This window comes from Peromyscus californicus, unplaced genomic scaffold (genome assembly GCF_007827085.1).
Source record: "Peromyscus californicus insignis strain IS unplaced genomic scaffold, ASM782708v3 Scaffold_6__1_contigs__length_162567912, whole genome shotgun sequence".
NCBI lineage: Eukaryota > Metazoa > Chordata > Mammalia > Rodentia > Cricetidae > Peromyscus > Peromyscus californicus.
Genome location: NW_026294584.1, coordinates 81,118,940 through 81,146,059, shown reverse-complemented (window position 1 = coordinate 81,146,059; position 27,120 = coordinate 81,118,940). Strand labels below are relative to the sequence as shown.

At 37.4% G+C, this 27,120-nt stretch overlaps 1 protein-coding gene across 2 annotated transcripts in view; it reads right to left on the bottom strand.

Annotated features, from left to right (window-relative positions):
• Positions 1–27,120, bottom strand: part of Smarcad1 (SWI/SNF-related, matrix-associated actin-dependent regulator of chromatin, subfamily a, containing DEAD/H box 1) — a 70,996-nt gene that overhangs the window by 20,457 nt on the left and 23,419 nt on the right. For both annotated transcript variants that reach the window (XM_052719174.1, XM_052719175.1), the window contains exons 4-10: positions 25,433–25,598; positions 24,243–24,309; positions 20,125–20,219; positions 15,874–15,975; positions 14,373–14,454; positions 12,346–12,734; positions 3,628–3,827 (exon numbers count right to left, since the gene is read on the bottom strand). In XM_052719174.1, coding sequence (XP_052575134.1) covers positions 3,628–3,827; positions 12,346–12,734; positions 14,373–14,454; positions 15,874–15,975; positions 20,125–20,219; positions 24,243–24,309; positions 25,433–25,598 — 1,101 coding nt within the window. The remainder of the gene's footprint in view (positions 1–3,627; positions 3,828–12,345; positions 12,735–14,372; positions 14,455–15,873; positions 15,976–20,124; positions 20,220–24,242; positions 24,310–25,432; positions 25,599–27,120) is intronic.

Sequence of the window (27,120 nt, the reverse complement as noted above, 5' to 3'; positions counted from 1 at the left end):
CTAATTAACATGGCAAATTATTGAAATAGGTAGGCTATATTCTTTCTCCAGCAGGCCCTATTATCTAGATGTTATGTAATCAAACCTCCCTCTGACTTATTTTGACAATTTCCTAAGAATTGAATGACTGCATGTGAACACCAACCACTTATTTACTGGTAAGAATGTAGGAAGTATTCAAAACTCTGCATGTATAATTTGACAAACATCTCTAGGCTGGAGGTTCTCTTGCCTGCCATGGAGGGAAATGCTACTACTTTAAGGTCTCCTGTGATTACAAAAGAAAATGAAGAAATGGATTATTTGGAAGTGGCTTTTCTGCTATAGGGAAAAAAGAATCCTCCCGATCATTCTGATTTCTTCAGTGTGAAATGAAATAAGGTCTACATATGCTGTGAGAAAAGCTAGTTTCAACATGACTTTCAAAGGAGTGAAAGGACAGAGCAGAGATGCCAGGACTGCATATAATTAGTGTGAAATTCAAAAATGTGGAGCTGGAGAAGCTTGTCTGAACAATGCTCCACACAAAGATGAGATCTGCCATCCAACCAAAGCTCGTGTCTTCTAAGCATGTCATGGCTCTTAAAAACATTACTATATTAGTTATTTCAATAGAACTATTCAAGTTAAACTATTTGCATTGACACCATATGGCCTTTTTAAAAAAAACATTGTCAAAGGTCCCAGCTCCTGTTTAAAAATAGGACAGAAAGCCTATCCTTTCACATAAGATAAGGGCTTTGATAGATTTACCTTGGAAAAGACAGGCAAAATACTATATGCTGGAAAAGTTAGAAATCTTTTCAGTGAGAATTTAAAACTGATCAATTCTGTATCAACTACTGAAGCTTTAGTAAGAAAAAAAACCATCAAACAATATCCAACATGCTTATTCTAAACATGTGAACTAATTAAGCTGAAAATTGATGCCACTGGTTCCTTACATCATTACCTTTTAACTTTAAACAAATTTAACATTGTGAAATAATGAGTATGAATAATGGTTTTAAAGTACACATGACAAATTTTATTTTTCTCTACAGGATTTTATTTTTTAATGATTTGTTTTTATTATTTATGTGTATGGGAGGAGAGAGGTATGTGAGTGCCCACAGAGGCCAGAAAAAGGCATCAAACCTCTGGAGTGAGATGGATTTACAGGCATTTGTGAGCTGCCTGATGTGGGTGCTGGGAACTGAACTCAAGTCCTCAGAAGGAGCAGCAAGCACTCTTAACAGTTCAGTCATTTCTACAGCCCTGATACCACTTAGAACATGAATTCTGAAATGTCTGTACCTCCAAAGGCAAATTTTCTCCTCTTACAATTCACACCAATTTCCAATGGAAAACTCAATACTTAGCACTAGCATTGCTTCCGTGTATACTTTGCCATAAAGCGTCTGTTTTGTTAAGAGAAAGATCCTCGGGCTGGGGATGTAATGCAGCACCGTAAAAAATGAGGGAACGCCTGGGTTCTATCTTTGGCACCATCAAAGCTAAATAAAGATGCAGGTGTGGTAGTTGGTGACTGGACACTGTTTACCCTTGTAAGGCAAGGACCAACTGCAAATGTTTCTCCACTGCAGCTGCAAAGGCTGGCCAGTCCAAGTAAAAACTGGGGGTACAACTCAGACTTTGATCCAAGGAGAACTTAAAAATTAATTTCACATCTATGAAGCATTTCATTAAAAACAAAAATGTCATAAAGAAACCCATCACTATTTATAATTAAACTATGGTTTAAAAACCTTAGTCTAAGGGCAAGGAGAGTATTACCTGACCACACTATTTAGAAGAGGAATTGGTGAATGTGGGTTGAGAGTTTTTACGTGATGCAGTAAAGTACTCAATGTTCAACTCCAAGTTATGATAAAGTGGACTCAACTGGGAAAGTCTGGCAGAGTGAAGAACTCCCCACGTCCACGCTGAAGAACAAGCAGCAGCAGCAGCTCCAACTACACTTAGGAGATGACTTTGCTGACATAGTTCTGTCTACGAAACACACAAAGGGCTTCTTTTGTGGGAGCTGCATCACGTTTCCCTACACCACCACATAGCACCCTAGAAGGGCACAGAAAAGATTCGAGCTTACTATTAAAGGCCAATAACCACATCTCTTTCTGTTTGCTTCATACTATGATTTTGAACTATTAACCAATGATCATCAGCAAACATGCTTTGATCACTGAATTAGAAAAATACAGGTGTAACTAAAAACAACTAAGGTCATCATTTGGCCAAAACCCTAGTGCTAAAAACAGAAACAAATGTTAAGAAACATTTTCCACAACCATAAAAGTACAAACACCGTAAACAACCTCTCTCTCTCTCTCTCTCTGATTGTTTCCCCCCATGGCCCAAGCTGGCCTAGAACTCACAATGGAGCCAACAAACACTGTCCTCAAACTCATGATGATCCTATCTCGGTCTCCCTGCTGGTATTCCAGGGATGCTTTTAAAGCTGTGCAACACTGCATAGTGCAGATCTACCATAATCTATTTTAACTATTCCCTGGTTTTAGGAACTTGGGCTATTTTCATAGTTTTGCCACCACAAAAAGTATAATAAGCCAAGTACAGTGGTGTGGGTGGAGTACAACTATAAACTCGGCACTGAGTAGGTGAGTGAAGAGGATTGTCATGAATGTGAGACCAGACTAGACTTCAGAGTGAGCACTAAGCCAGCTAAGGCTATGTATAGTAAGCCTGTCTCAAAAACGAAAAAAAAAAAAAAAAAAGAAAACATCAAAATAAGCAACTGCAGATATTTCCTAAAAGGAAGTATTCTGAACAGTTCTACATTTCCAAACTACTTAAAATTAAGCAAATTATTAGAAGAAATAAAAAATTTACTTTTTCCTACCACAATCCTCCAATACCACCACATAAGCAGTTCACAATGACAAAATGCCACTTGAGTATTTACTGATGGTTGGATGGTTCTGCAGGTTTAGCTTTTGCCAGGGCTTTGGCAAGGTATTATAATTTTATTGAGTAGCATCTGGAAGACAGTTACTATCTGCCATGTCCTCTCTAAGGTGTTTCTATCCCCAAGGAGACTGAAAAATCAGAGCTTTTCAAACTAGTTAAGAAACACAAAGAGAAAACAGGCAGTGGTAGTATATGCCTTTAATCCAAACACTTGGGAGGAAGAGGTAGGTGGATGTCTGTGAGTCTGAGGCCAGCCTGGTCTACAGAGCTAGTTCCAGGACAGTTAGGGCTGTTACACAGAGAATCCCTGTCTCGAAAAACGGAAAAAAAAAAAAAAAAAAAAAAAAGAAAAAGAAAAAAGAAAAGAAACACAAAGAGGAAAACACTCAGTTTATAGAAGCATGGCTAATATCATCCTTATAACTTCTGTGAATACACATAAAACTATCTATTAGCAGATAAGGAAGACAAAGGATATATAAGACTACATTATGATGCAACAGAATAAAATACCCTGCTGGGGAAGGGACAACCAATGAAAATACACTTGTATACCACTATATGCCACTGAGAAAACTTAGGGAGTTTTCTTCTAACCTTAGTTGCTGAATCACATTTAACTTCCCTAGCCACAAGGCAAATAAATGTTCAGATACTTTATACAAGATCAAAATAACTGTGTTCAATTAATGATACCTTTGGTTTAGAATGGAGGGCTGCTCTATGTTCCATCCGCCTCCATTTCCGGTGAGCATGGTAACTTGTTTGGTCAATTTATTTGAAATGTCTTCACATTTGTTCATAAGTCTTATAACTACATCCCTTTCTTGAATTAGCGTTTTACAATTCCATATCAAATCTTCAGATAGGCCATTGATTTTGGACATCTTTGTAAACTATGACATAAAAAGAAAAAGAGTTTAACAGTTCAAATCCAGTAGCGGAATTCCGTTTCTTTTCTACTTACCTAATTAATTTATTGAAGGTTTCACGCTATGACTCAGACTAGCCTCAAGACTGCAACCTGCTCGCTCTGCCTCCCAAACACTGGGTGACAGAAGTGCACAACCACGCAGGGCAGCCAAGTTCTTTCTTGGAGGGGAGAAAAGCTTGTAAAGCCTTATTACTGAAGTGCTGAGTGAACCGGCTTTTCATATCCACATCACAATTCCTACGTGCTTCGCTCTGATATCCTGCCACTTCTAACACAGTAGGTCTCTTTCCACACAAAATCACAGTCTCCAATTTATCACTCTGATACTGACAGCAACTGTTTCCTATCAGCTAATTTTCCCCCCCAAAGCACAGCTTCATCCCTATGGGTAAAGATAACAGCAAAATGTACTGTGGGTCTAAACTCACTTCCATTTCCACCACTTTCTGTGAATATTAAGATTAGCCTTAAGACATTTCTAGCAAAGTACAACCCACAAGTTTCAAAAACAGTTATTTATCATTCAACATATCAAACTATTTATTTAATTCATTAATTAATTTTTGAGGCAGGCTCTCATATTGCCTTGGCTTGGAACTCAGAGATCTGCCTGCCTCTGCCTCCTTAGTGAATAGCATTAAAGGCATGTATCATGACACAGGCTATTATCTTACATTTAAATTGAGATTACTAATTAGAAAAGTATCACAAAGCAAAAGATAATTTTAGGATCTAAGTGTATGCCTCCTCAGTGGTAGAGCATTTGTCAACATGTTAAAGACCCTGGGCTTGATCACAAGCAGCACATACACAAGCTAATTATGACCAACTTAGTAATTACATAAAACTCTTTAAAACCAATTATAATATAGCACCTGTGTAAATGATTTTGTGTGAAATTTGAAAGAATGTCTTCACAAGGAAACCCTGAGTTGAATTTTTCATACAGATAGCTAAAAATCTACACCCAGAAGAACAAAGCTGAATTATCTTGCGAGAGGATGAAAAAGCTCAGAAGCCACTTGACAGCCTGCTGAGAAGCAAGAAAAAACCCCAGTCCAGAGCTGAAAAGAGAAAGCTCACATACACCATCTGCTAGATTAAAAACAGATCATTTTGATTCCTATCACCTTACCATATACTTCCAAGTTACAATAAGTCATCCTTGTGGTTAGTGTTTATAAATGTAATGAGAAACCCACACAACAGATATTCAGTTCTGAAATATGCTACTATTTTTATTAAAGAAAAATGCAATTTGTAACAAAATACATTTTCTTTTCTTTTTTTTTTTTTATGTTTGTTTGTTTGTTTTTCGAGACAGGGTTTCTCTGTATAGCTTTGCACCTTTCCTAGAACTCACTTTGTAGACCAGGCTGGCCTTGAACTCACAGAGATCCGCCTGCCTCTGCCTCCTGAGTGCTGGGATTAAAGGCGTGCGCCACCACTACCCGGCTACAAAATACATTTTCATTTCTATATTAGAGTAAGTTGGTAGGCGACAAATTCTCTAATCTATTCTACAGGATTTTTGTTGTTAAGACAAGTCTCACGATGTATAGCTGGCCGGCCTAGAACTCACTATATAGACCTTGTGACCTTTAATAGAGATCAGTCTACCTCTGGCTCCCATGTCCTTTATTTTTCAAAATGGTATTTTATGTGTATGAGTGTATGTATGTATACAGTGTATGTATACATGTATGAGCCCTGCATGTATACAGTGCCCACAGAGAGCACAAGATGGCATCATATAACTTGGGACTGGAGTTACAGACAGTTGTGAGCTTCCATATGAATGCTGGGAATCAAAATGGATCTTCTAGAAGAGCAGTGAGTGTTCTTAAACACTGAGATGTCTCTCCAATGCTCCAAATACTGATGTTTGTATATCACATTTCTACAGGGACAATATTCATAATCACTAGGTGACCCCTTGCCCTCTTGGCTTATTCAATGGGAAATTATCCATAATCAGTAGGAGAAGAGTTTCTATAAGAATTCTTCATTAAAATGTGAAATTTTAAATGGAATAAAAAGTTATAGAGAAAAACACTGCATGGGACTGACCTAGGCCCTCTGCATATATGTTATAGTTGTGTGGCTTGGTCTTCTTGTGGGACTCCTAACAGTGGGAGCAGGGGCTGTCTCTGACTCTTTTGCTAGCTTTTGAGACCCTGTTCCTCATACTGGGTTGCCTTGCCCAGCCTTAATACAAGGGGAGGTGCCTAGTCTTATAGCAACTTGATGTGCCATAGTTAGCTGATATCCACAGGGGCCTGGGCTTTTCTGAATAGAAACAGAGGAGGAGTGGAATGGTGATGGGAGGTAGGAGAGGAAGACTGGGAGGACAGGAGGGAGGGGAAATTGCAGTCGGGATGTAAAAAGAAAAAATAATAATAAAATCACTAAAAAAATAGAGGGATGAGAGGGGATCTGTGGTTGGTGTGTAAAATGATTAAAAAGATTAGCAAAACTCCTCGTGTCTACTGTGCAGCTTGTTGTAAGTTTGCTTAGGAGAGAAAACCTCCAAAACGAACTAGAACTCAAGAAGGAACATCGACTGTGTGCAAAAACTAGAAGGTGCATTTTATTCAATAACTCATTCAACCAACGATTCTGATCCATAAAATTTATGTCATAAAGCTGCATAAAAATCCAAACTCTGTGCTTTTTTTCAACATAAACAAATCTTCCCTCAAATAACTTTAAGACCTGAAGCCAAGAGCTGGAGAGACAGCTCAGAGTTAAGAGTACTTGTTACTTTGTAGAGGACCCAAGTTTCGTTCTCAGCACCCATATCAGGTTTATAACTCCAGCTCCAGAGTATCCAACACCCTCTTCTGACCTCTGCAGACAACCATACACATGTACATACAAACACAGACATAAATGCATGCACACAGAGAAAAGGTAAATCTTTTTAAAGCTCAAAATAAGTAATATTCTTTTTGGTAAAGTGATATTACTTCTGTAAATTGATATTCTTTTCTGTAGCCAACTACTATTTATTATATAAATATATGGAGGTTTGTTTGTTTTGTTCTTTAGTGAATATGACTAACTGTTAAAAGTACCTGCTATACAGAAACAGTTCCTCCCTCATATGGTTTATTAGGAAAGACAATCTAAATGTTAACAATAAAGGATAAATTTCACAGGCCTGTATCACAAAGCAGACTACTAAAATCTAGAAAGTCCTTTCAGTACAGTAAGCCCAGATGCAATAAAGAACTGTTTTAACAAGATCAACATGTCAGAACCTAGAAGAGCACAAGATTATTTTCAACAAGTAAGTGGGAAAGGACAGAAGGACCACTCTGATGAACACTGTAAAGCAATTGAAAATTTTTAAGTCAAAAGGTTAAGATTTCTTATTTTAAAAGAACACTGTGAAAGCTTGACCACAAGAAGCATTAAGCCTGGTAAGTTTCTTAGTTTTAACAAAAGTTACTGAATTCGAAGTCTTGTGGCACATGCTTGTAAATCCAGCACTTGGGAGATAGAGACAGAAAGATCAAGTGTGTAAGGCCAGTTTCAACTACACATTGAGCTGAAGTCAGCATGGACTACATGAGACCCTATACATACTTTCAATCCAGCAGTCAGAAGGCCAAAGCAAAAGGATCAAGAATTTGATGTCAAGCTAGGCCACACAGCCTTGTTTAAAAAAATTAAAATAAAAGGGACTCATGAGATGGCTCACCAGTTACGAGCATTCCCTGGCTATTCTTCCAAAGGACCTAGGTTTAATTCCCAGCACCCGCAGGAGAGAGTTGGCAGGTCACAATTGGAATCCAACACCCTCTCTTCTGGCCTCCATGTGCACCAGGCACACATATGGTGCACAAACATACATGCAGGCAAAACACCCAGACACATAATAGACTTAAGCAAAAAAAAAAAAAAAAAAAAGTTTAATTCAAATAAATATCCGTTATTTTTTTTAAAAGGAATATTACTATGTTATTACAAATTCTATGTACTAGAAAGGTGATTGTAATTCTTGGTGTAAAGTGTTTAACTCTAGTCCTGAGTATAAAGAAATAAAAAACATAATAACATGGTATTTATAATGCAGAAAAGTTGAACAAAAGAGCAAAAGCCAACAGTTAAAACCACTACTGGAGATTTTAAATACAAACTTAAGCAGGACAAAGTCACCCTATAAACAAAATTTTTAGTAAACCTAGGTCACAGTTAAGCATAGAAAATAGAATCTTGTTTACATGGCATGAAATATATCAATGAAAAAATGACACTGAAACTATCTTAAGTGGTGGGTCTCTTTGGTAGAATTTTGAATAAACTACACTTTTCATTCCTACAATGTTATAACTTTACACAAATAAAATCATCTTCAAAAGCAGCATTCATTCAGGGAGAATAAAGAAAATAATTCCTACTTACTGGATAGTTACATGCAAAAAAAACCTATCAGCATGACACTGATCAGCATCTCATTAAAACCTCAAAGAACATCCCAAGAACTTCTGTCTTTGAAAGGCAGAGTCTGCGGGTGCGGACCTCTGCACTGAGTTTGAGGCCTAGGACTGAGAAGAAGGGAATGGTAGACCCTGGACCTGAAGTACCTCTCTCCTGCCACACTGTGTCACTCTTGCAAAACAAATACTTTTGAATTTTTCTAAGAGTAGGAAAATTGTTTAAAGGCAAATTTCTAAAGTTACTTAATTCCTACTTAAGAAGCAGCTTGAGCACAGTCTTACTCATTATTACATATATCTGGCAGCAGCCTACAGACTACTCAGAATGCATTTGTAATTTAAGTAGAAGTTTATCAAACCTGTACATATTAAAACAAAGCCCCAGGAGAGTAATCTTAGAATAATGAAGCCACTCTCTCTCAAAGAAGAAATAACCATGTCAGGGCTTGAAGTGACATGCAGACAGGCATTTTATAGAGTCACATCAGGGAAAGAAAGCCAGGCACGGGGTCTGTGACTCACTAGGAGACAAAGCAGCACTGGCAGAACATAGCACTGGCCAGGAGCTGAGCCTGCTCAGGCAATGTTCAATCACATCTACACTAAACACAGTATTCATAACGGAGATACAGGTCAACATTCATGAAGCAAGCTATTCATAAACACACATGCATTCTGAACAAAGTATATTCATTTTGAGAGACAGGGTCTCCTAGATCCCAATATGGCCTAAAATTTGTTCCATGGCCAAGGAGAACCTTGATCTTCTGATTCTCCTGTTTCTAGACCCCAGGTGCTATGTTTATAGGTGTATGCAACCATATCTGATTTATTTGGTGCTGTGGATCGAACCCTGGGCTTTATGTATGCCAGGCAAGCCTATGACAATTGAGTTATATCTCCAGCCCCCATAAATACATATTCTAATTTGCATATAAGAGTGCAAATAAAGGAGTTGGGGATTTAGCTCAGTGTTAGTAGAGCCCTTGCCTAAGGCCCTGGGTTTGGTCCTCAGCTCCGAAAAGGAAAAGAAAAAAAAAAAAAAAAAAAAAAAAAAGAGTGCAATTAAAAATACAATATGGACATAATACTACCCTTAATCTATTTTATACTAGGCTAGAAAAACCAAAATTCAGCAAGTAATTGGTGAAGTGATAGCATCAAATGTGAACTTTGCCAATAAAAAACTCCATTTTTATCACTTTAACAATACTGACTTTTAAACTAATGCCATTTTTTACTTGCTACATTTCAAAGGCTGCTAGACTTAATGCTTTAGTTTCCTTATATGAGCATGTAAAGTATTGCTATTCTAAAACAAGACTTTGAGTAAAAGAGGGAAACCATAAAGGAAATCTAACACTATTGAAATCACAATACAAGGAAAAAGAAAGGAATGAACAAAGTTACAAATATAAATACTCTCAATTCACATCTTTTAAGTAACCTTTTTTTTCTCAAATAAAATGAAGGTGATTAGAAAAATCAAAAACATTTTAACTTAAGGAGGGAAAGAAAGCAGGGATAAAAATCCTCTGGAAAGAAAATTAGAGTAATACAGAAAACTACAGGACTTGGAATTATTCTGATATAGTATTAAATGCTAGTATTAAGAAAATATATTACGCGTATTATGTGAATTAGATTTACATTACATTAAATACATAAGGCTTTAAAGAAAACCCATTCTCTAGGACTTTTCAAAGTTTGGTTTAAAGTTTTCACATTCAAGTTCCATTTTTGACAAGTTTGCATCATTGAAAGATTTATTAATTTACAGTTTACCCAAACACTGTTAAACAGCCATATAATCTTTAAGACTAAACTTCAACAATCATTTTAGGGATTGAAGGGTTTAAGACTATCCTAAATTTGTAATATCTTGTAAATTCAGTAAGTTCTGTGTAACGCAATTAAAACTTCAACTGCCATAGTAATTTCTGAGCACAGCAGGTATCAAAAAAAAGGATGGGGGGGATAAGCATTTTTGCTATTGTTTAACACTGGATATATTATCACATATTACAAATAAAAAGGGATAGAGTAAATTACATAGCGTCTATAGAAATGTGCATAATATTAACTTTTTCATTGATAATTTTACTAATATAATAAATTACTTTATAGTCACATTCAAAATGCTGGTCCTGGAAAGTAGAAGCTAAAAGCTCTAAGGAAATTAAGAATTTAGGCTTAGACATTTACTTATCTAAACACTAATTTGCAAAAGCTTAAGTGTATACTTTGTTCAGGATAACAAAACACTGTACTCAGTGAACTGAAGGAGACTGTCTACTTTTCAGTTACTTTTTCACTATTTCATAAAAGGTTCAACATTAAGATGGGTTGGCTCGAACAAACAATATAGTCTTTATGTTCCATTTCTTGAAGGTAAAAGAAGTCAAGAGACTTAAGTAAGTAGTGCATAATCTCCAAATTCATGTCAAGACTGATATAAACTCTGCCAATTAATTAAGGAAATATGTCTTTTCCATGTTAAGTTGCTAATTTTTTTTTAAGCATCTGGCACATATACTTTGGTAAAACTGTATAATCTGCTTTTATTATAAGCTATCTGGGCAAGTAGTTACAGTGACTACACAAACTATTACAGATAACTGCATCCCTTATTAAATAAATTAGACTCCTAACAAGCCTGAGCAATTCAACCCCATAACAACACAGGAGACCATTAAAGATTAAAAGAAAAATAAAAAGGGAGAAAAGAAGAACGAGAAAGCCCTTCAGCAAATACTTCAACAAATAATCACTCAGGCAAAGCCAAACAAGTTTTGAAAGGGATCTGCTTTGACAGATGTTCTCTGTAAAAGCAAACGCTTGGGGCAAAACAAAAGGGTTGTCTGGTTGTGGTGTGTGTGTGTGTGTGTGTGTGTGTGTGTGTGTGTATGTTTAAAGTTGTACTGGACTAATATTTTTCTATATGCTGAAATAATTTAAAAAACAAAAGGCTTTTTTAAAAACTGCTGTGCAGAAACCTCCCTGATCAGCATTTCAAGGCCGAGTTCACTCATGCTCATTTAGATTTGTTACAGGTACACATTAGTCACAAACACATGCATCTCCACTCCACAGCACAAGGACTACAACTCTGAAACCTCCACAAAGCAGCCTCATCTCTCACAGTCATAAACAATCGTCCATATTGCTTTGCTTGGAGGGCCTATATAAACTCACGAATAAAGCCCCACATTTTCATAAAAGTTGAAGTAAAATCTAAAACACAAAAGAGTATAGGAATAAGATTTGAGAACTGTTGAGATTCATAAAACTCAAAAAACAGGTATTTTAGATAAAACTCGTTCACAGGAAGTCAAACACCACAAAATGATCATGCAAAGTGTACTCACCAGAACTCATGCCCTTCTTTCACCTACATTTGAATCCTATGCTTCCACAACTTTGCTATTTTTCCAATTAAAAATGCTGTAGCCTGTTATTCTCCATCAAAAGGCCACGTTGTTTAACCAGAAGAAACACGTTAGAAACTGAGCTGTCACATTCAGAAGAAAAGGAAAATAAACAACTGCTTCTCTGTGGGAAGCACAAAGCACTTAGGCCGGCATGTGGGCCATGGAACGCCTCTGGCCGCTGCTACTGCTCTTCACGCGTTGTAGTCAAAGTCTGCCACATTCTTGCCTTCTGCATGGTTGGTGTCTCAGCAGTAACAGATCAGAACTGGCTAGCAAACAACTCCTTCCTGAAAGTAAGCTCTAATTTCTTCTTCTGCAGTGAAATGAACCAAGTTTCTATGCAAAAGGATGAGTGACAGCATTCCCAGCCAATCAGCTTGGGTTTTTTCAGGAAAATCACCCCTTAATTCATTCAAAATTAGGTCATATGACACTATTTGAAATACTATTGGCTTACAATGAAAGTAATGTTTGACTCTCCACAGGATAAGGCCACCCATCTATGCTTCCCTGAGCTGAAGACAATCTGACTATAAACGGTACTGTAAATTAAACACACACACACACACACACACACACACACACACACACACACACGCCTTACCAGAGCTTCCCAACTATTAAAGGGCCGGAGTTCTGTTATCCTCTGAGCCTTTTTCTGAGAACACTGAGGAATTAAAGTCAGTTCAGCAATTGAAGCATCTTGAAGGAAGTGGAGAATTTTGCCTTTATAGCCATCCTCCATCACTTCTTCACCACTGCTGTAGTCCTCATCCAGTGAGCTCCCGACATCAGAACCTGAATCGTACTCAGAGTCTTCTGCGGCTTTCTTAGGATTAAATGCATTTTTCTTACGTTTCTTGTTAAAGCCATTTTGTGGTTTCATAGAAATTTTCTGTTTCATTTTTGTTTTAGCTGTATTTTTAGAATAATTTTGATTTTTTGCAACTTCTTTTCCATTTGTAACCTCACTTTGTGAAGCAGACTGCATATCTGTACAAAACATAAAAACTGTAACTAACTAATAAATATATAAATAAAATATAAAGCATAAGACTTCAAATAAGGTTACATTACATTTTCCTTGTGAACACTGAAGAATTCAACCACAACTTACTCTCAAATCTTGGCATATATTGGAAGCAATATAAAACAGAATGTGGAGTCACCAATAAGCTAGAATGACTTATTTCAAAAGTAGGTGATAACTCCCTTTGAAACATCAATCTGCTTTCTATCTAAGGTCTTAGGATACAGATGACAGCTGCTGCATGTGCACAACTGCCCCAACAGCACCCAGGAGGCCAGGCCTCACTGCACCCTGAGGAAGCAGAACAGTGTCTCTATGCCTACTAATTCAAGTTTACCATCACTTAAACACTATTTAAATATATTACTTCAAAGTGCCACAACTCTGTATTTCCCTGAATTCTAAGCTTGATGGTAATGATTTAAGTACAGTTTTTCTTACAATATTTTCATAAGAAAATAGGTACTAATGAATCTGTAAACGCACACCATTCGCCCTGGCGTTCTGTATCTCTGGGTTCCAAATTTATGGATCCAACAAGTCATATAAAAATACATTAGAAAAAAAAATTGGAACTACTTTGAACACGCATAAATTTTTCATCATTATTCTGTACATAAGATAAAAATAACTTGCACAGCATTTATATCATATCGGGTGTTGTAAATAATCTTAAGATGATTTGCAGCATATGGAAAAATGCATAGGTCAGATGTAAACATCATGCTACTTCACATAAGAGAATTGAGTGTCTGAGTGCAGGTTGATTTCTGGTATCAGTATAGGTCCTGAACAAACCCCACAGATAATAAGAGGTGGTTATTTAGAATTTTTATTGTCTATTTATTCAAAGAACTTCCGGAGTTTGTTATTATATGTTCATGCTTTTGTTCATGTAAAAACATAATTAACGGGGCTGGAGAGATGGCTCAGCGGTTAAGATCACTGGCTGTTCTTCCTGAGGTCCTGAGTTCAATTCCCAGCAACCACATGGTGGCTCACAACCATCTGTAATGAGATCTGGTGCCCTCTTCTGGCCTGCAAGCATACATGTAGGCTGAACACTGTATACATAATAAATAAATCTTAAAATAATAATAATAATAATAATTAAATGAATTAAAACAAAAATCAAGGTCCCTGTGCTAGACTTTAGAAGTCATCTTTACAATTATGAAATGTTGACTTGGTTTGATTCTTGGGTAGAAACATCACTAAATACGTACAACCTAACTTTGTGTCACCACCTGTCTCCTCCACCACGTTCTGCAGTTCACAGCTCCACGTGGATTAAGAGACTGTTCCTCTTATACTCTTGAGTTCTTAAGGCCAGTGCTTTTCAAATTCATGCAGGTGCAGGCTAATATGCAATCAACTGCAAAATCCATCCTGACAGATGTCAAAATGTAAACAACTCAACACAACTTAAAGGCTGCCTTAAGAATCAGGAAAGATTATATAAGAAGGAGTCATGTATTGTTTTGACTTTTATTATGGTGAACATCATTACTCCCGCATCACTTGCAAGTCAGTAGCTGACAGGCTCTTCCACAGTGAGACACAGGGCTGAGGGAGGTATGCACACTGCCCATTATGATTACCTTGATCTTCTGCAAACACTTTGAGAGACTCCAAGGCTTCTGTGTACATCCACTCATGCTCCTTGAGCACTTCTCTTAGTTCCTGAAATTAAGTTATGTATTTTTCTGTTAAAAATGTGAAATTAGCAATATAGAAAAATGTTTATGCTCTTTTAAAATGCAATCACTAAAAAAAAAATAAAGAATTCATATCACTATCACTATCTTTTTTGTTTATTATTTTTTGTCTTTTTGAGACAGGGCCTCACTATGTAGCAATGGCTGTCCTGGAACTCTCTATGTAGACCAGGCTGGCCTTGAACTTACTGAGATCCATTATCAGCTTCTGCCTCCCAAGTGCTGGGATTAAAGGTGTGCAACACCTCGCCCAGCACTGTCATTGTTTAAGTGCTACTCTATAAATTCTTTCTAATTTCACTTTCAGAAAAACAGACTTTAACAGGGACGGAAGTATGATTTTTTTCTAATTTCTAGCTCTCTTTAAAGTATTTTAAACACTAGAGAACCAAAATCCATTTAAGTAACTACAACAGGTATTTCATTCTACAGCTAGGCATTTATAAACTGCCAACTTCAACCTTTGTTTTTGCTAGGTTTTGTTGTTTCTTTGGGATGGGGATTATGTAGCCAGAAATGGCCTTGAACTCCTGATCTTCCTGCCTACTAGATTATAAATTATTTCACTACTACACTGGTAAAAAATATGTAATTCGTTTTTTTTCTGTAAGACAGGATCTCATGTAGTCTAGGCTGGCCTCCAACTTGCTATGTAGCCAAAGATGTCCTTGAACTTCAGATTCTTCTACCTCACCTCCCTAGTGCTTGGATAACAAGCATGCAACAGTATACACAGTATGTTTCTGGGGATGGAGCCTAGTCTCTGTGTATGTATGGCAAGTGTGCTCTACCATCTGTGTTATATCCCCAGTTGGAAAACACACGTAAAGAACAAGCGTATCAAGACTATATTCAGTTCACCAGAATTCATACGAATTGCCTGAGCACAAAATGGAACTCATCCACAACACTATAAAGATTTTCCAAATGTTAAACGAGTATGTGCTTCAATATGTAGTAATGAGATAGTGCAGAGGCCTCTTTAAAGCACTGGCATGCTTGACATGAGACATGAGTGACACTGAACATTTTCATATTAACTAGGGAGGAGAAGGACCTTTATGGAACATGAAGACACTGAAATCAGTACAACAATTTAAAAAAATCTTATGAAAAAGTTCAAGAGTGAGAACATCATGGGAGCAGTTAGGACAGCCCTTTAAACTTAAGGAGTCACAATTTTACTACAGGTATGTTTATTATGATTTCATTTATAATGTTGACACCACAGTTAGTAAACACAATAAATAATTAAGGTACTTAGCAGGTAGTTTAAAATATTTATATAATACTAATCAGAATTTAGACATGGTTTAACTCAAACACTATTTTATAATACAAATGTAGCACACATTAAATTTTTGAACATTTCTACCCTTCTTACCTGTTTATCAAAGTTTGGAAATTCCTTTTGCAATTTCAGTACAATACTTTCCTGCTTCTCCCAGCTGCTGCTAGCTTCTGCAGACTCATTTGATTCTTCTCCCTATGGGGTAAGTGGTGGGGGGAAAGGAAAACAGACAAGATCAAGTCTTCCCCTCTCCCCTTTATCTGTATTATCTAGCAGTTGTGCTGCTACAGTTCTCTTTCAATAGCCAAAGGAAAAAATATCTAATTGTGATTGTTACTCCCTGGCACAGAGGGACAAGATGACACTCTATAAAGACAGGTGTAAGTCAAGTCCTATGTGGGGGCATAAAACCTGTGGGAATGTTCATACCTCACCCGCACAAGGCCAGGGTTGGGTCGCCAATAATGTAAAAACAAACTTTTAGCAAACTGGCAATAGAAAGAATAAAACTGCATGCATTTCATAACGAAGTGGTGCAGTGGGGCAGAATATAGTGAGCTTCACAGGCTACAAGTCTCTCCTCAGAAGCATCAGAAGAACAGGATTCTGAGCAGGGGAACAATAGTATTTGGAGGAAATATTCCAAAATCCTCAGAAATTAAACAGCTTCACTTAGCATTAGTGACCCTGAACATACTCATATTACCTGAGAAACAAAACAAAGTTGATGAAACATTAAAGAACGGAAACACTGCATTCAGTGAAGACACTGAAATCTCTAAGCACTTTAAAAATTACAGATGAGACATAAACAGCCAACAGACAGGGCAAAATAAACAGGTGTTTTCCACAACACATTCCAAAACCTCAGTCATCCCAGAGGGTATGTGTTCACGTGGGTACAAGTGTGTGTAGGTGCAATGTTCTTGTGCATGTGGAGGCCATGGGTTGACAACAGTATTCTTAGGCACCCTACACTTTTGCTCACACAGGTACTCCCAGTGAACCTGGAACTCACCGATTGGCTTGACTGGCTGGACACCAAGCTCCAAAGATTAGCCCCTTTCTGATCCCTGCTACTGGGCTTATACAGACACACCACTGCACACAGCTTTTTATGTGGCTGCTAGGGATCAAACGTCAGGTTCCATGCTTTCGGGGTAAGCATTAGTGCTGTACCAACTTAGTCATTTTCTCAGACCCTCTTTGTACATCTGTTTAAAAAGACTTGCCATTAGATCAGGCATGGTGGCACAATGCCTTTAATCCTAGCACTTGGAAGGGAGAGACAGTCAGATCTGTGAGTTCAAGGCCAGCCTGGAGGGAGTCCTGGACAGTCAGGGCTACATAGAAAAACCCTATCTATGAAAACCAAAAACAAATAAATTGTATTACTTTTATTTATTTGTGTGTAGTGTGTCTGCTACATGTGTGTGATTGCCTGTAGAAGTCAGGAAAAAGGTGGCAGATCCTTAGGAACTGGAATTAAAGGCAGTTGAGAGTCACCCAACATGGATGCTGAGAACCAAACTTGGGTTCTCTAAAAGATTACAGAAGTTTATAGCAGCATGTGCTATAAACCACTGAACCACCTCTTGAGGTGGTTTTGTGTAGCATAGGTTGGCCTTGGACTTGCTATACAGCCAGGATGATCTTGAACTCCTGATTATCCTGTCTCTACCTCCCAAATGCTATGGGAATAGAGGCTCTAGCTGCCACAATTCTGTTTATTCCTGCTTTGTCTTAAAAATATTTCAAATGCCTATCAACGAAGAATGGGAAAGCAAACTATGGGAGGTGGGGTGACATACCCATCAAATAGAAAATTTAATTCCAGCAGTAAGAAGGCTGAGGCAGAAGGATTACCATGAGTTCAAGGTGAGCCTAGACTGACTACAGTGTCTTTCAAGACTTTCAAGAAATAAACAAACAAAAAATATATGCTACAGCTTGAATAAACCTTCAAAGAGGATATAATGGTTGTATTATTATATTTATAAAAGACATACAAAGAATATGTAAATCCCGAGGGGAAAAAGGCAGACTGATGATTGCCATGGACCAGGAAAATGAAGAAAACAAGGAGATCCTCATTTTGTGTGCAGCCTGCCATCATGGAATGATGAAACATTTGGAACTAGACAAGCATGGTCACAATGCCTACCACTGGGAATGTCCTAAATGTACTAAACTGCTCATGCTAAAATGGTAATTTTATGCTATGTCAATTTCTCTTCAACAAAATATGGAGCTGGAGTGAATGCAAGCTTAACACGTGCAAGGCTTTGATCATAACTCCAAGACCAAATAAGAGCCATGAAAGTACCTCCAAAACCAGGTATCTGGAAAATAGTTTTTTGAATGAAATATATGATAGCACAAATGAAACACTCAGCATTCAGGGGCTGTTGTGCCTATCATTTTTTATTCCTTTAGGATCCCATTCTTCTCTCAGGTATAGTAGTCACTGTTTGTTGAAAAGTACCCAAGGTTCAGTGGTTACACTGGTACACAGAAGCCGTACGTGGAGTCTGAACCCAAATCTGTCTCAGTGGGACTAGAGGTTATGATTTAATCCTAGGGTTCCAGCACCAGAATACATAGCTAGAACACACACTTACCAATGGCAGAAATCACACATTAGGCCATGTAGACCAAAGTATGGACCACTATGAGGAAATACCAAATTAAAGTGCCAAGAATTGCCCTTCTCACTCAAACAATAATCACAATCATGTTCCTGAGGGAACTGCAGAAAACAAAATGATCATCTCAGCCCAATGTAATACACTTCCTTGGCTCACCGCAAAACTGGATGGGTTTTGGAGAATTTGATCAGAGCAACATAAATAAATCAGATGATGATTCCAATTGCAAGTACTATTCCAAATTTGAGGTTTTAACTGAAACTTGTCTTAGCCTCCCAAGTACTGGGGTTACAGACACTTTCTATACACAGCACATTTTTTTAAAACTACACAGTGGTCCTATACTTCATGACTCACAGGACTTATGTATGCTTTCTGCTGCTGGTAAGTGTGTGCTCTAGCTATGTATTTTGGTGGTATGAGGACCTGAACTAAGGGCCATGAGCAGGGTAGTAAACATTCTACAACTGAGCTATGGTCTCAGTTTCGTTTATTATGCCTTGTCCTTACTGACATTTTTCTCCTGCAATGCCTTTTATTTATTTTTAGATGGAGTCTCACATAGTCCAAGTTAGTATTGAACTCAATACGTAGCAATGCCTTTTATTTGCAGACGGAGTCTCACACAGTCCAAGTTAGTACTGAACTCAATATGTAGATGACGATGACCTTGAACTTCTGTCATCCTGCCTCTACCTTCTGAGTACTGGAATTACAGGCCTACGTCTCCACATCTAGTTTTATGTAGTTGTAGGGATCAAACTCAAGTGTTTCATGCTGGTGGGCAAGCACTCTAACAACTCTACAACCCCAACTGCAACAGTCTTCTTCGGGGCTATTGTATAGCAGGTGTTTACCACTGGATGGTTCTAATAATTAGGCAAATGCTTTACAAGCCATGTTTTTAGGTTTCTACTGTCTTACTTTAGTCAGTTGGCCTACTGAGGATAGGACTGAGTTTAGATTCTTAGGGTTGCCCAGATCTATGCTCTAACCCTAACAACACACATAACAGTTCTTCAACCAGTATTTACAGCACTATGTGTAGTAGTTTATGACCACATAAAGGAAACAAAAAACTTTAAACATGGTTTAAGAACATTGGCTTGATTACTAGAACCAACTAGTAGCATGGCAAAAAGAACTACTATGACACAGATTCTGCAAGAGAAGACTGACAGCCGAGCAGTGGTGGCGCACGCCTTTAATCCCAGCACACAGGAGGCAGAAGCAGGTGGATCTCTATGAGTTTAAGGCTAGCCTGGGTTACAGAGCGAGTTCCAGGACAGCCAGGACTACACACAGAAAAACCCTGTCTTGAAAAACCACCAAAAAAAAAAAAAAAAACCCAAAAAGACTGATTTACTTAGGTAGACTTTCAGGTCTGATACCCACACACTCAGCATAGTCCTTTTTTTTTTTTTTTTTTTTTTTAAATTTATTTTTATTTGATGTGAATGGTGAGTTTTTTCACCTGCATGTAAGCATCACGTGCATGCAGTTACAGTGCCTACGAAGGCCAGAAGAGGGCGATGGGCTCCCTGAGACTGGAGTTACAGAGGGCTGTGAACCCCATGTTTAGAACTGAATCCAGGTCCTCTGGCAAAGCAGCCTGTGTTCCTAACTACTGAGCCACCTCACTAGCCCTACACTCAACATACTCTAATTCTCATACAACAATTCAAATGCAACTTACACGATCCACTCGTGGCTTTTTTAAAGACTGATCATCATCATCCTCCTCATATGCCTCAGAAGAAGAAGATAATTTTCTTTTTCTGGGTCCACCACCTTTTAGAAGAGAAACACACTCAGATTTTAAACAGAAATAACAAGAACCAATTCAAACCAAAAAGTATTATATCAATATAGCTGTCTTGACAGAGAGATTATGATTCTTCTACAGTTACATGAGTAGATTAAAGGAAAAGTAAAGACTCTCTGCAATCTTTTCAAAGGGAAGTCATTGCTACACTTCATTTATAAAATATTACATTACTGGTGTTAAAAAGTTTCTTTCTTTTGTCCAACAAGTAATTCTACAAAATAATACTGAGACTATGGGTTCTAGGAGTGAAAAGGGTTGCTCATCAAGCTTAAGCTATCAGAACAGCATCAGCGATACCAGTAAATACGCACCTACTGCATATTAGGCTATTGCAAGGCCTTGGATAAACTATCTTTCACTAACTTTCCATAACAAACCTACAAAAGGGTCATATTTTTATTTCACAAACCAAAAGGAATGAAGACACATGTTTTTAACCTACAGTCAAATACACTTACTCAAATGGAGTACATACACAGCAGCTTTGGAGTTCTAAGTTGAAAACTTCCCAATATGATGGCTCCAACAGAAAACTGAATCCTGGTTTTCTATAGACTAACAATCAGGTTAGTATGAATACTTAATGTGTCCTCCTGGTTCATTTCATAATATATCCCTTCTGCACACACAACTGACTTTCAGCATCTCCTTTTAAAAGGAAAAAGTAAATCCACCTCATCATCACATATAGTTGGTGGATTTATGTAAGCACTGCCAGTAATATTTTACTCATAAAAAAGCTTCAAGCTGGGAGGTGGTGGTGCATGCCTTTAATCCAAGCACTGAAAGGAAGAGCCAGGTGGATCTCTGTGGGTTTGAGGCCAGCCTGGTCTACAGAGTGAGTTACAGGACAGGTACCAAAACTACACAAAGAAACCCTGTCTCGAAAAAAACCAAAAAAATTTAAAAAAAGCTTCAATATAGACAGTTTCTGTTATGTAACATACATATGCTTACTTTTTACCTAAATAGAGACATAACTCGAGTCTTCTCTCTGATAACATCAATAAAATTTTATTTTTTAGTCTCATAAAGTTGAAAGTAGAGGTATAAACATTCTTTTAAATTCAGTATGTCGAGGCTAGAGAGATCTTTCAGTGGTTAAGATCACTGCTACTCTTTCAAAGGGCCTGGCTTCAACTCCCATCACCCACAAGATGGCTCACAGCACCTGTAACTCCAGTTCCAGGGTACCCAGTGCCCTCTTCTGGCTCCTGGGCACCAGGTACACAAGTGGTACACAGACATACATGCAAGCAAAACACTCATACATAAAAACTAAATCAAACTTTAAAAAAAATTACAAACAAACCTCACTCAGTATGCACAACTGAAAATTTTTAAGCTTAAAAACCACCTCCTTGTTTATTATCCAAGGGTGATACTATCTGTAGGCTGTTCAAAGTCATGATTGGTATAACTATCTAAGATTACTCACAGGTATTTGAAAAGCCTTTTGTTAGAAAAGTATCTCAAAATATCCAAAATAATGTTGTGTCTTAACGACAGGTGGTATACTGAAGATCAGCTCATCTTTAGCTTAGAAAAGCTGTCATTCTACACAGTACCTCAAAGTGCATTCTACTAAAAATGAATTTAATCCCAGCACTTGGGAGGCAGAGCCAGGTGGATCTCTGTGAGTTCGAGGCCAGCCTGGGCTACCAAGTGAGTTCCAGGAAAGGTGCAAAGCTACACAGAGAAACTCTGTCTCAAAAAACCAAAAAAAAAAAAAGATGTCTAATATGACTGCCTTGTTAATCCCAAGAATTAGAAAAGAATGTTAGTTAAAGAACAAGAAAGTCCTAATTTCTTGTTTCCTTATAATTTGCCACTTAGCACTTAAGTGACATATAAGAAGCAGGCAGGGCTGGAGAGATGGCTCAGAGGTTAAGAGCACTGGCTACTCTTCCAAAGGTCCTGAGTTCAATTCCCAGCACCCACATGGTGGCTCACAACCACCTATAATGAGATCTAGTGCCATCTTCTGGCCTGCAGGCATACATGCAGGCAGAACACTGTATTACATAATAAATAAATAAATCAGAAGAAGAAGAAGAAGAAGAAGAAGAAGAAGAAGAAGAAGAAGAAGAAGAAGAAGAAGCAGGCAAAGACAGAAGGAATAAACTCAGATGGTTAAGGTTCACTTCACCAAGCAGGGGTGGGTATCTGTTTTTTTTTATAAATCTGCAGTACCTAAAATAGCAGGTGCTACCTATTAGTTGAATAGTAATGATAATAATACTTGTTAAATTAATACATCAATTGAGATGTTATTTAAGACAAAAAGAAAAAGATGTGTTTACAACTGAATGGTTATTCTACTGTTCAGTAGAAAGATTAAAGAACAATCTAAAAGTAAAAAAGAAAATGTCTAAAATTTTCAAAGTCATCATGCAACTCATGTGTTAACTGAGCCCATGCATTTTGGGAACTTCTGAAATAATAATGAAGACAGTCAACCTGCTCCTGCAGCGTTTCTCTATCTAGATGGCACTAAGAGCTGTAACATGGACCAGTCATCACAGTGACATAGCATCTGCTTCATCACTTCTTCACAACCAATGAGTTTGACACTAGTACTTATACCCTTCACTGCAAAGGAGTACAAGACTCAGAAGAGTTGGGCAGGACTGCCCCAGGCCACCTAAGAAGGGGTTACAAAAATATCCTCAATATTCTATGCACATGGCACGCACATAATATTGTTCCCCTGTCAAAACTGGAGGAAATTAAAGGTATATAAGTTTTTAATGGGGAGGAAATGGCATCATACTTGGAATCCTCTCCAGCCAATCCAGTGAGGGGATAGAAAATGAGGTAGACAACCTGCTGAAAGTGATGACAGGGTCTATGGGAACATACTATGTTCTTTTCGGGGCCTTTTTTGGTATGTACTTTGAGTTTAAAAATTTTTAATTTTTTTAATAGAAAATCCACTCAGGAAAATGAGCATTCATTGTTGAAATCATAAACTTGTATAAATTTTAGTAAAAGTAATATAGAAGTGCATATAACTGTGCATACATTTTGATTAAGCAACAAAGTGAGAAATTTAGCCTAGAGGAATAACCTAAGATTTATGTAAGAGATTTACTTTATTAGTATAATAAGTAATGGATATAATGCCTACAGGAAATCCCATAAGGAATCACAAAGTAGTACCACAAAATCCTTTGTAAAATTAGAAAAACCCAGATGAACCGAGATGCTATATGTGATAAAGAAAATCATGTTATATAAATGTAAGCTAATAGTTTTATGTTTTGTAATCTAATGTGTTTTGTGTGGGGTGGGGAAGATACACCTGTAATTTTAGCACTTTGGAAGCTGAGGCAGAAGATTGAAAGTTCAAAGCTAACCTAGAGAACAAAGTAAAGTCTTATCTCAAAAAACAATCACTCACAAAAGTAAAATTTAACAGTGGTTAATAGAGTATACGAGTTTACTTTTATCAATTTATATGCTTTTTTGTAAGTTTACAGGTACTCTGTAGATAGATACATAGCTATATACACAGATAGATAGATGATAGATATGTATAAATTAAAGGAAAATCAAAACTGCTAAACAACTGAAGATGTTTTCTGTGGTAAGCTCCTTCAAATCCATTTGGTTTTCTATCAGAAGCCTGAAACAGCAAAAATATTTACACAATGAAAGAATGCTGATTACCAGTTAGAGTTTTTCACAAGACATTAATGGTCTTACTGACTCAAGTTCATAGATCTATAAACAAAATCACCATGCAATCAGAAAAGAGAGTTGAGTAAACATTATTTTCAAAAGTTTGAATTAATAGAATTGAATCTGCAGAAAACAAGCAAAATCACCAAACAGCTGTGTGATATCCATCACTTTACCTAACCTTCCTAAGCTGGTTTCTTCTACCAGAAACTGAAGCTACCGACACCTCAAAGTTGGTGGTAAATGTTAAGCAAGCATTAAGAGATGGTATCTGTGATAACTTAAGGCTAAAGAAAGCATACCTGCATCACCAAACATCAGCAAGGCAGCAGCAATGGCTCCATCCATAGTGCTTGTTGATTCAATCAACTAACAAGGAGAAAAGACAAATGTTTAAAAATGAACCCCTAAAAGAACTATTTCACAAAGATCTCAGTATCAAACAAATAGAACAAATATAGGAAACATCATCTAGGTAGGGGCATTGATCAGTGTCTAAGCCCTATGGTAAATTTTCATTTTGAGGGCTTACACTTATTACTGAAAATTCAAACACAAGATATCTTCAAAAAAAAAAAAAGCACAAATCCATTCCTATCTATTTACTTTTCATTATCATGTAACCCATGAGGGGTATAGCGTCACAGACTCTGTACCCACCAGCCTCTAGGGGAAGGCTGCTTAGGAATACGGCATGAACTGTGCCACTGGTTTACCTCCAGGAGTCACCATGTTGTCTTTGCTTTACACACATTAAGCACATCTCTTGCCTAAGTAGGATTCAGTTTCATCTCCAGCACAACCACCTTCCATTTTGAGAAGAGCTGTCTGTTCTCTTTGGTTCTGAGGACCTCACTGATAGCCAGCAAAATGGCCTTGCAGCACCGCCTTCCAGACTAGTTGCCTTTTAGAGGTCCTGTTCCCAGCGGGCCTCAACAGGTGCCAAGATAAATGTCTATGTATTATAAATACAGTATCGAGTTCAGGAGAGGTTTTATTTATTTATTTTTTTAAATCATTACAGCAGCCAATAACTGCCATAAAAGGTATAAACCTGAGTAAACTAAATAGATCAGTGGGCACAGGCACACCATTTACCACACAAACTATATGACCTGAGTTGGCTCCACAGATCCCAAGGGGAGAAATGACTCAGACAACTTGTGCTCTGACCTGTACAGGTATGCAGTGGCGTGTGTATGCGTGTGCATGTCACATGCACCATACACAGCGGTTAAGAGCAGTGGTTGAGAGCAGCTGCTACTTTTGCAGAGTACTCAGGTTCAATTCCCAGCACTCACATGACAGCACACAATGGTCTGTGAATCCAGTTCAGGGGGATCTGGCACCCTCTTCTGGTCTCCACTAGTACCAGGCATGTAAGCAGTGTACATGCACACATGCAAGCAAGCATGCATACACATAAATTGAAAAAAAAGTCTTTAAAAAATAACTAAAATGATGTACGATTTTTTAAAAAGGTATAAATAACCTTTAGGAGATCATTGTCACTTCTTTGTGGAAAAAGTTCCTTCAACGTCTGAAGCTTAGCATCTTTAAGATCTTCCAATTCTGAAAGGTCTTCCAGTTCTGAAATGTCATTTCTTTGTGTAACAGAAGGAAGGTCATGGGACTCTTCGTCTTCAGATGGCTCTGAACTACAAATATTATCACACAGGAAAACACTCTTAATGTATCCCACTAATGCTATCATGCTGTCTATATGCAAACACATGACATAAAAGAACATTTATAAGAATATTAAATGTAATCAATATTTGCCAAAGGAAATAACTTTTATCATCTTAACATTGTCAGGTATACAATCTATATTATAAACACAAGAACACATTGAAAAAGTTCTCAGAAAGAAAACTCCCTGTCTCTCACTGATATATCTATATACATTTACCAATTTCCCACCTTCTCCTTCCTAAACTTCTGTCAATGTTCAGCATGCTGGATGATGCTAAGTACCTGCTCCTGGGGCAGTATGAAACCTACATTCACACAAAGATAAAATATTTCTGTAAGTAGCTAGGTTAGCAGGATTGTAGTGATAAAATCAAAGAGGTACCACTGGCTATCAGGAACAAAACATCTTAGCAAACAAAGGATTTATTACACAAAGGGGTTTATTCTATAACAACCAGTTTTAATCCTGTTCCACTCTATTATACTCGACATCTAGAGCAAACTTATCTCACTTACCCCCAAGCGAATCTCATTGTCAACTATTGGTTTTCTAAGACTAGAACACACACATGCACTCTCTCTGTGTCTCTCCTTCACCTTTACTTTTTATTTTTCTCCCCTTTTCTTTTCAGATAGAGTAAGATGGTATTAATTATCAACTTGACAAAATCTAGAATCACCCGATAGATGGGCCTCTGGGGATATCTGTGAAGGATTATCTTGGTCATGTTAACTAATATGAGAAGACCCACGTTAATTATAGACAGGATCATTTCCTGTGCAAGGGATCCTAGACTGTATAATAAGTTAGCAAGATGAGCACAAGTAAGCACAAATTGCTATTCAGAATATTTTATCACAGCAACAGGAAAAGAAAGGAAGACACAAGGTCTCATCTAGCCTAAGCTGGCCTTAAATTTGCTGTGTAACTAAAGATGGCCTCGAATTCCTGAGTCTTGTGCCTCGCAACTCCCAAGTCCTGAGATTACAGATGTGTACCACCACATGCTGCAGCTTCCCCTTTTCTTACTTCCCCAGTCTGAGAACCAAAGTCATTGTGTTTGAAGGACAATGTCATAACCCTCTAACTCACACAACAGCAAAGAAAGAACATGGGTCAATAAATTTGAAAATACCACTCACTCCCTACTAAAATGAACTATAGCCATGGTTCATCCTAATTTCAGGCCTGAAGTAGGGAAAAGTCCAAGTTGAAACTCTTATGCCAGAAGGAAATGACACCCAAAATAATATTCTTACCAGATACAGCACTAATTTGAAAGGGTCATCATCTAACTAAACAATTACGCTCATCAAGATGAGTAATGATTATAAGCCATTGAATAAATAAACATCTAAGATTCTATATTGACATTTGGTATACTCTATATAAATAAATTAGAAAGGTGAAATTTCTACATAGTAGAAAACTAATGAAAAGTTTAAGTTCTAGAATAAAAGTCAAAATACCCCATTTTATAATTA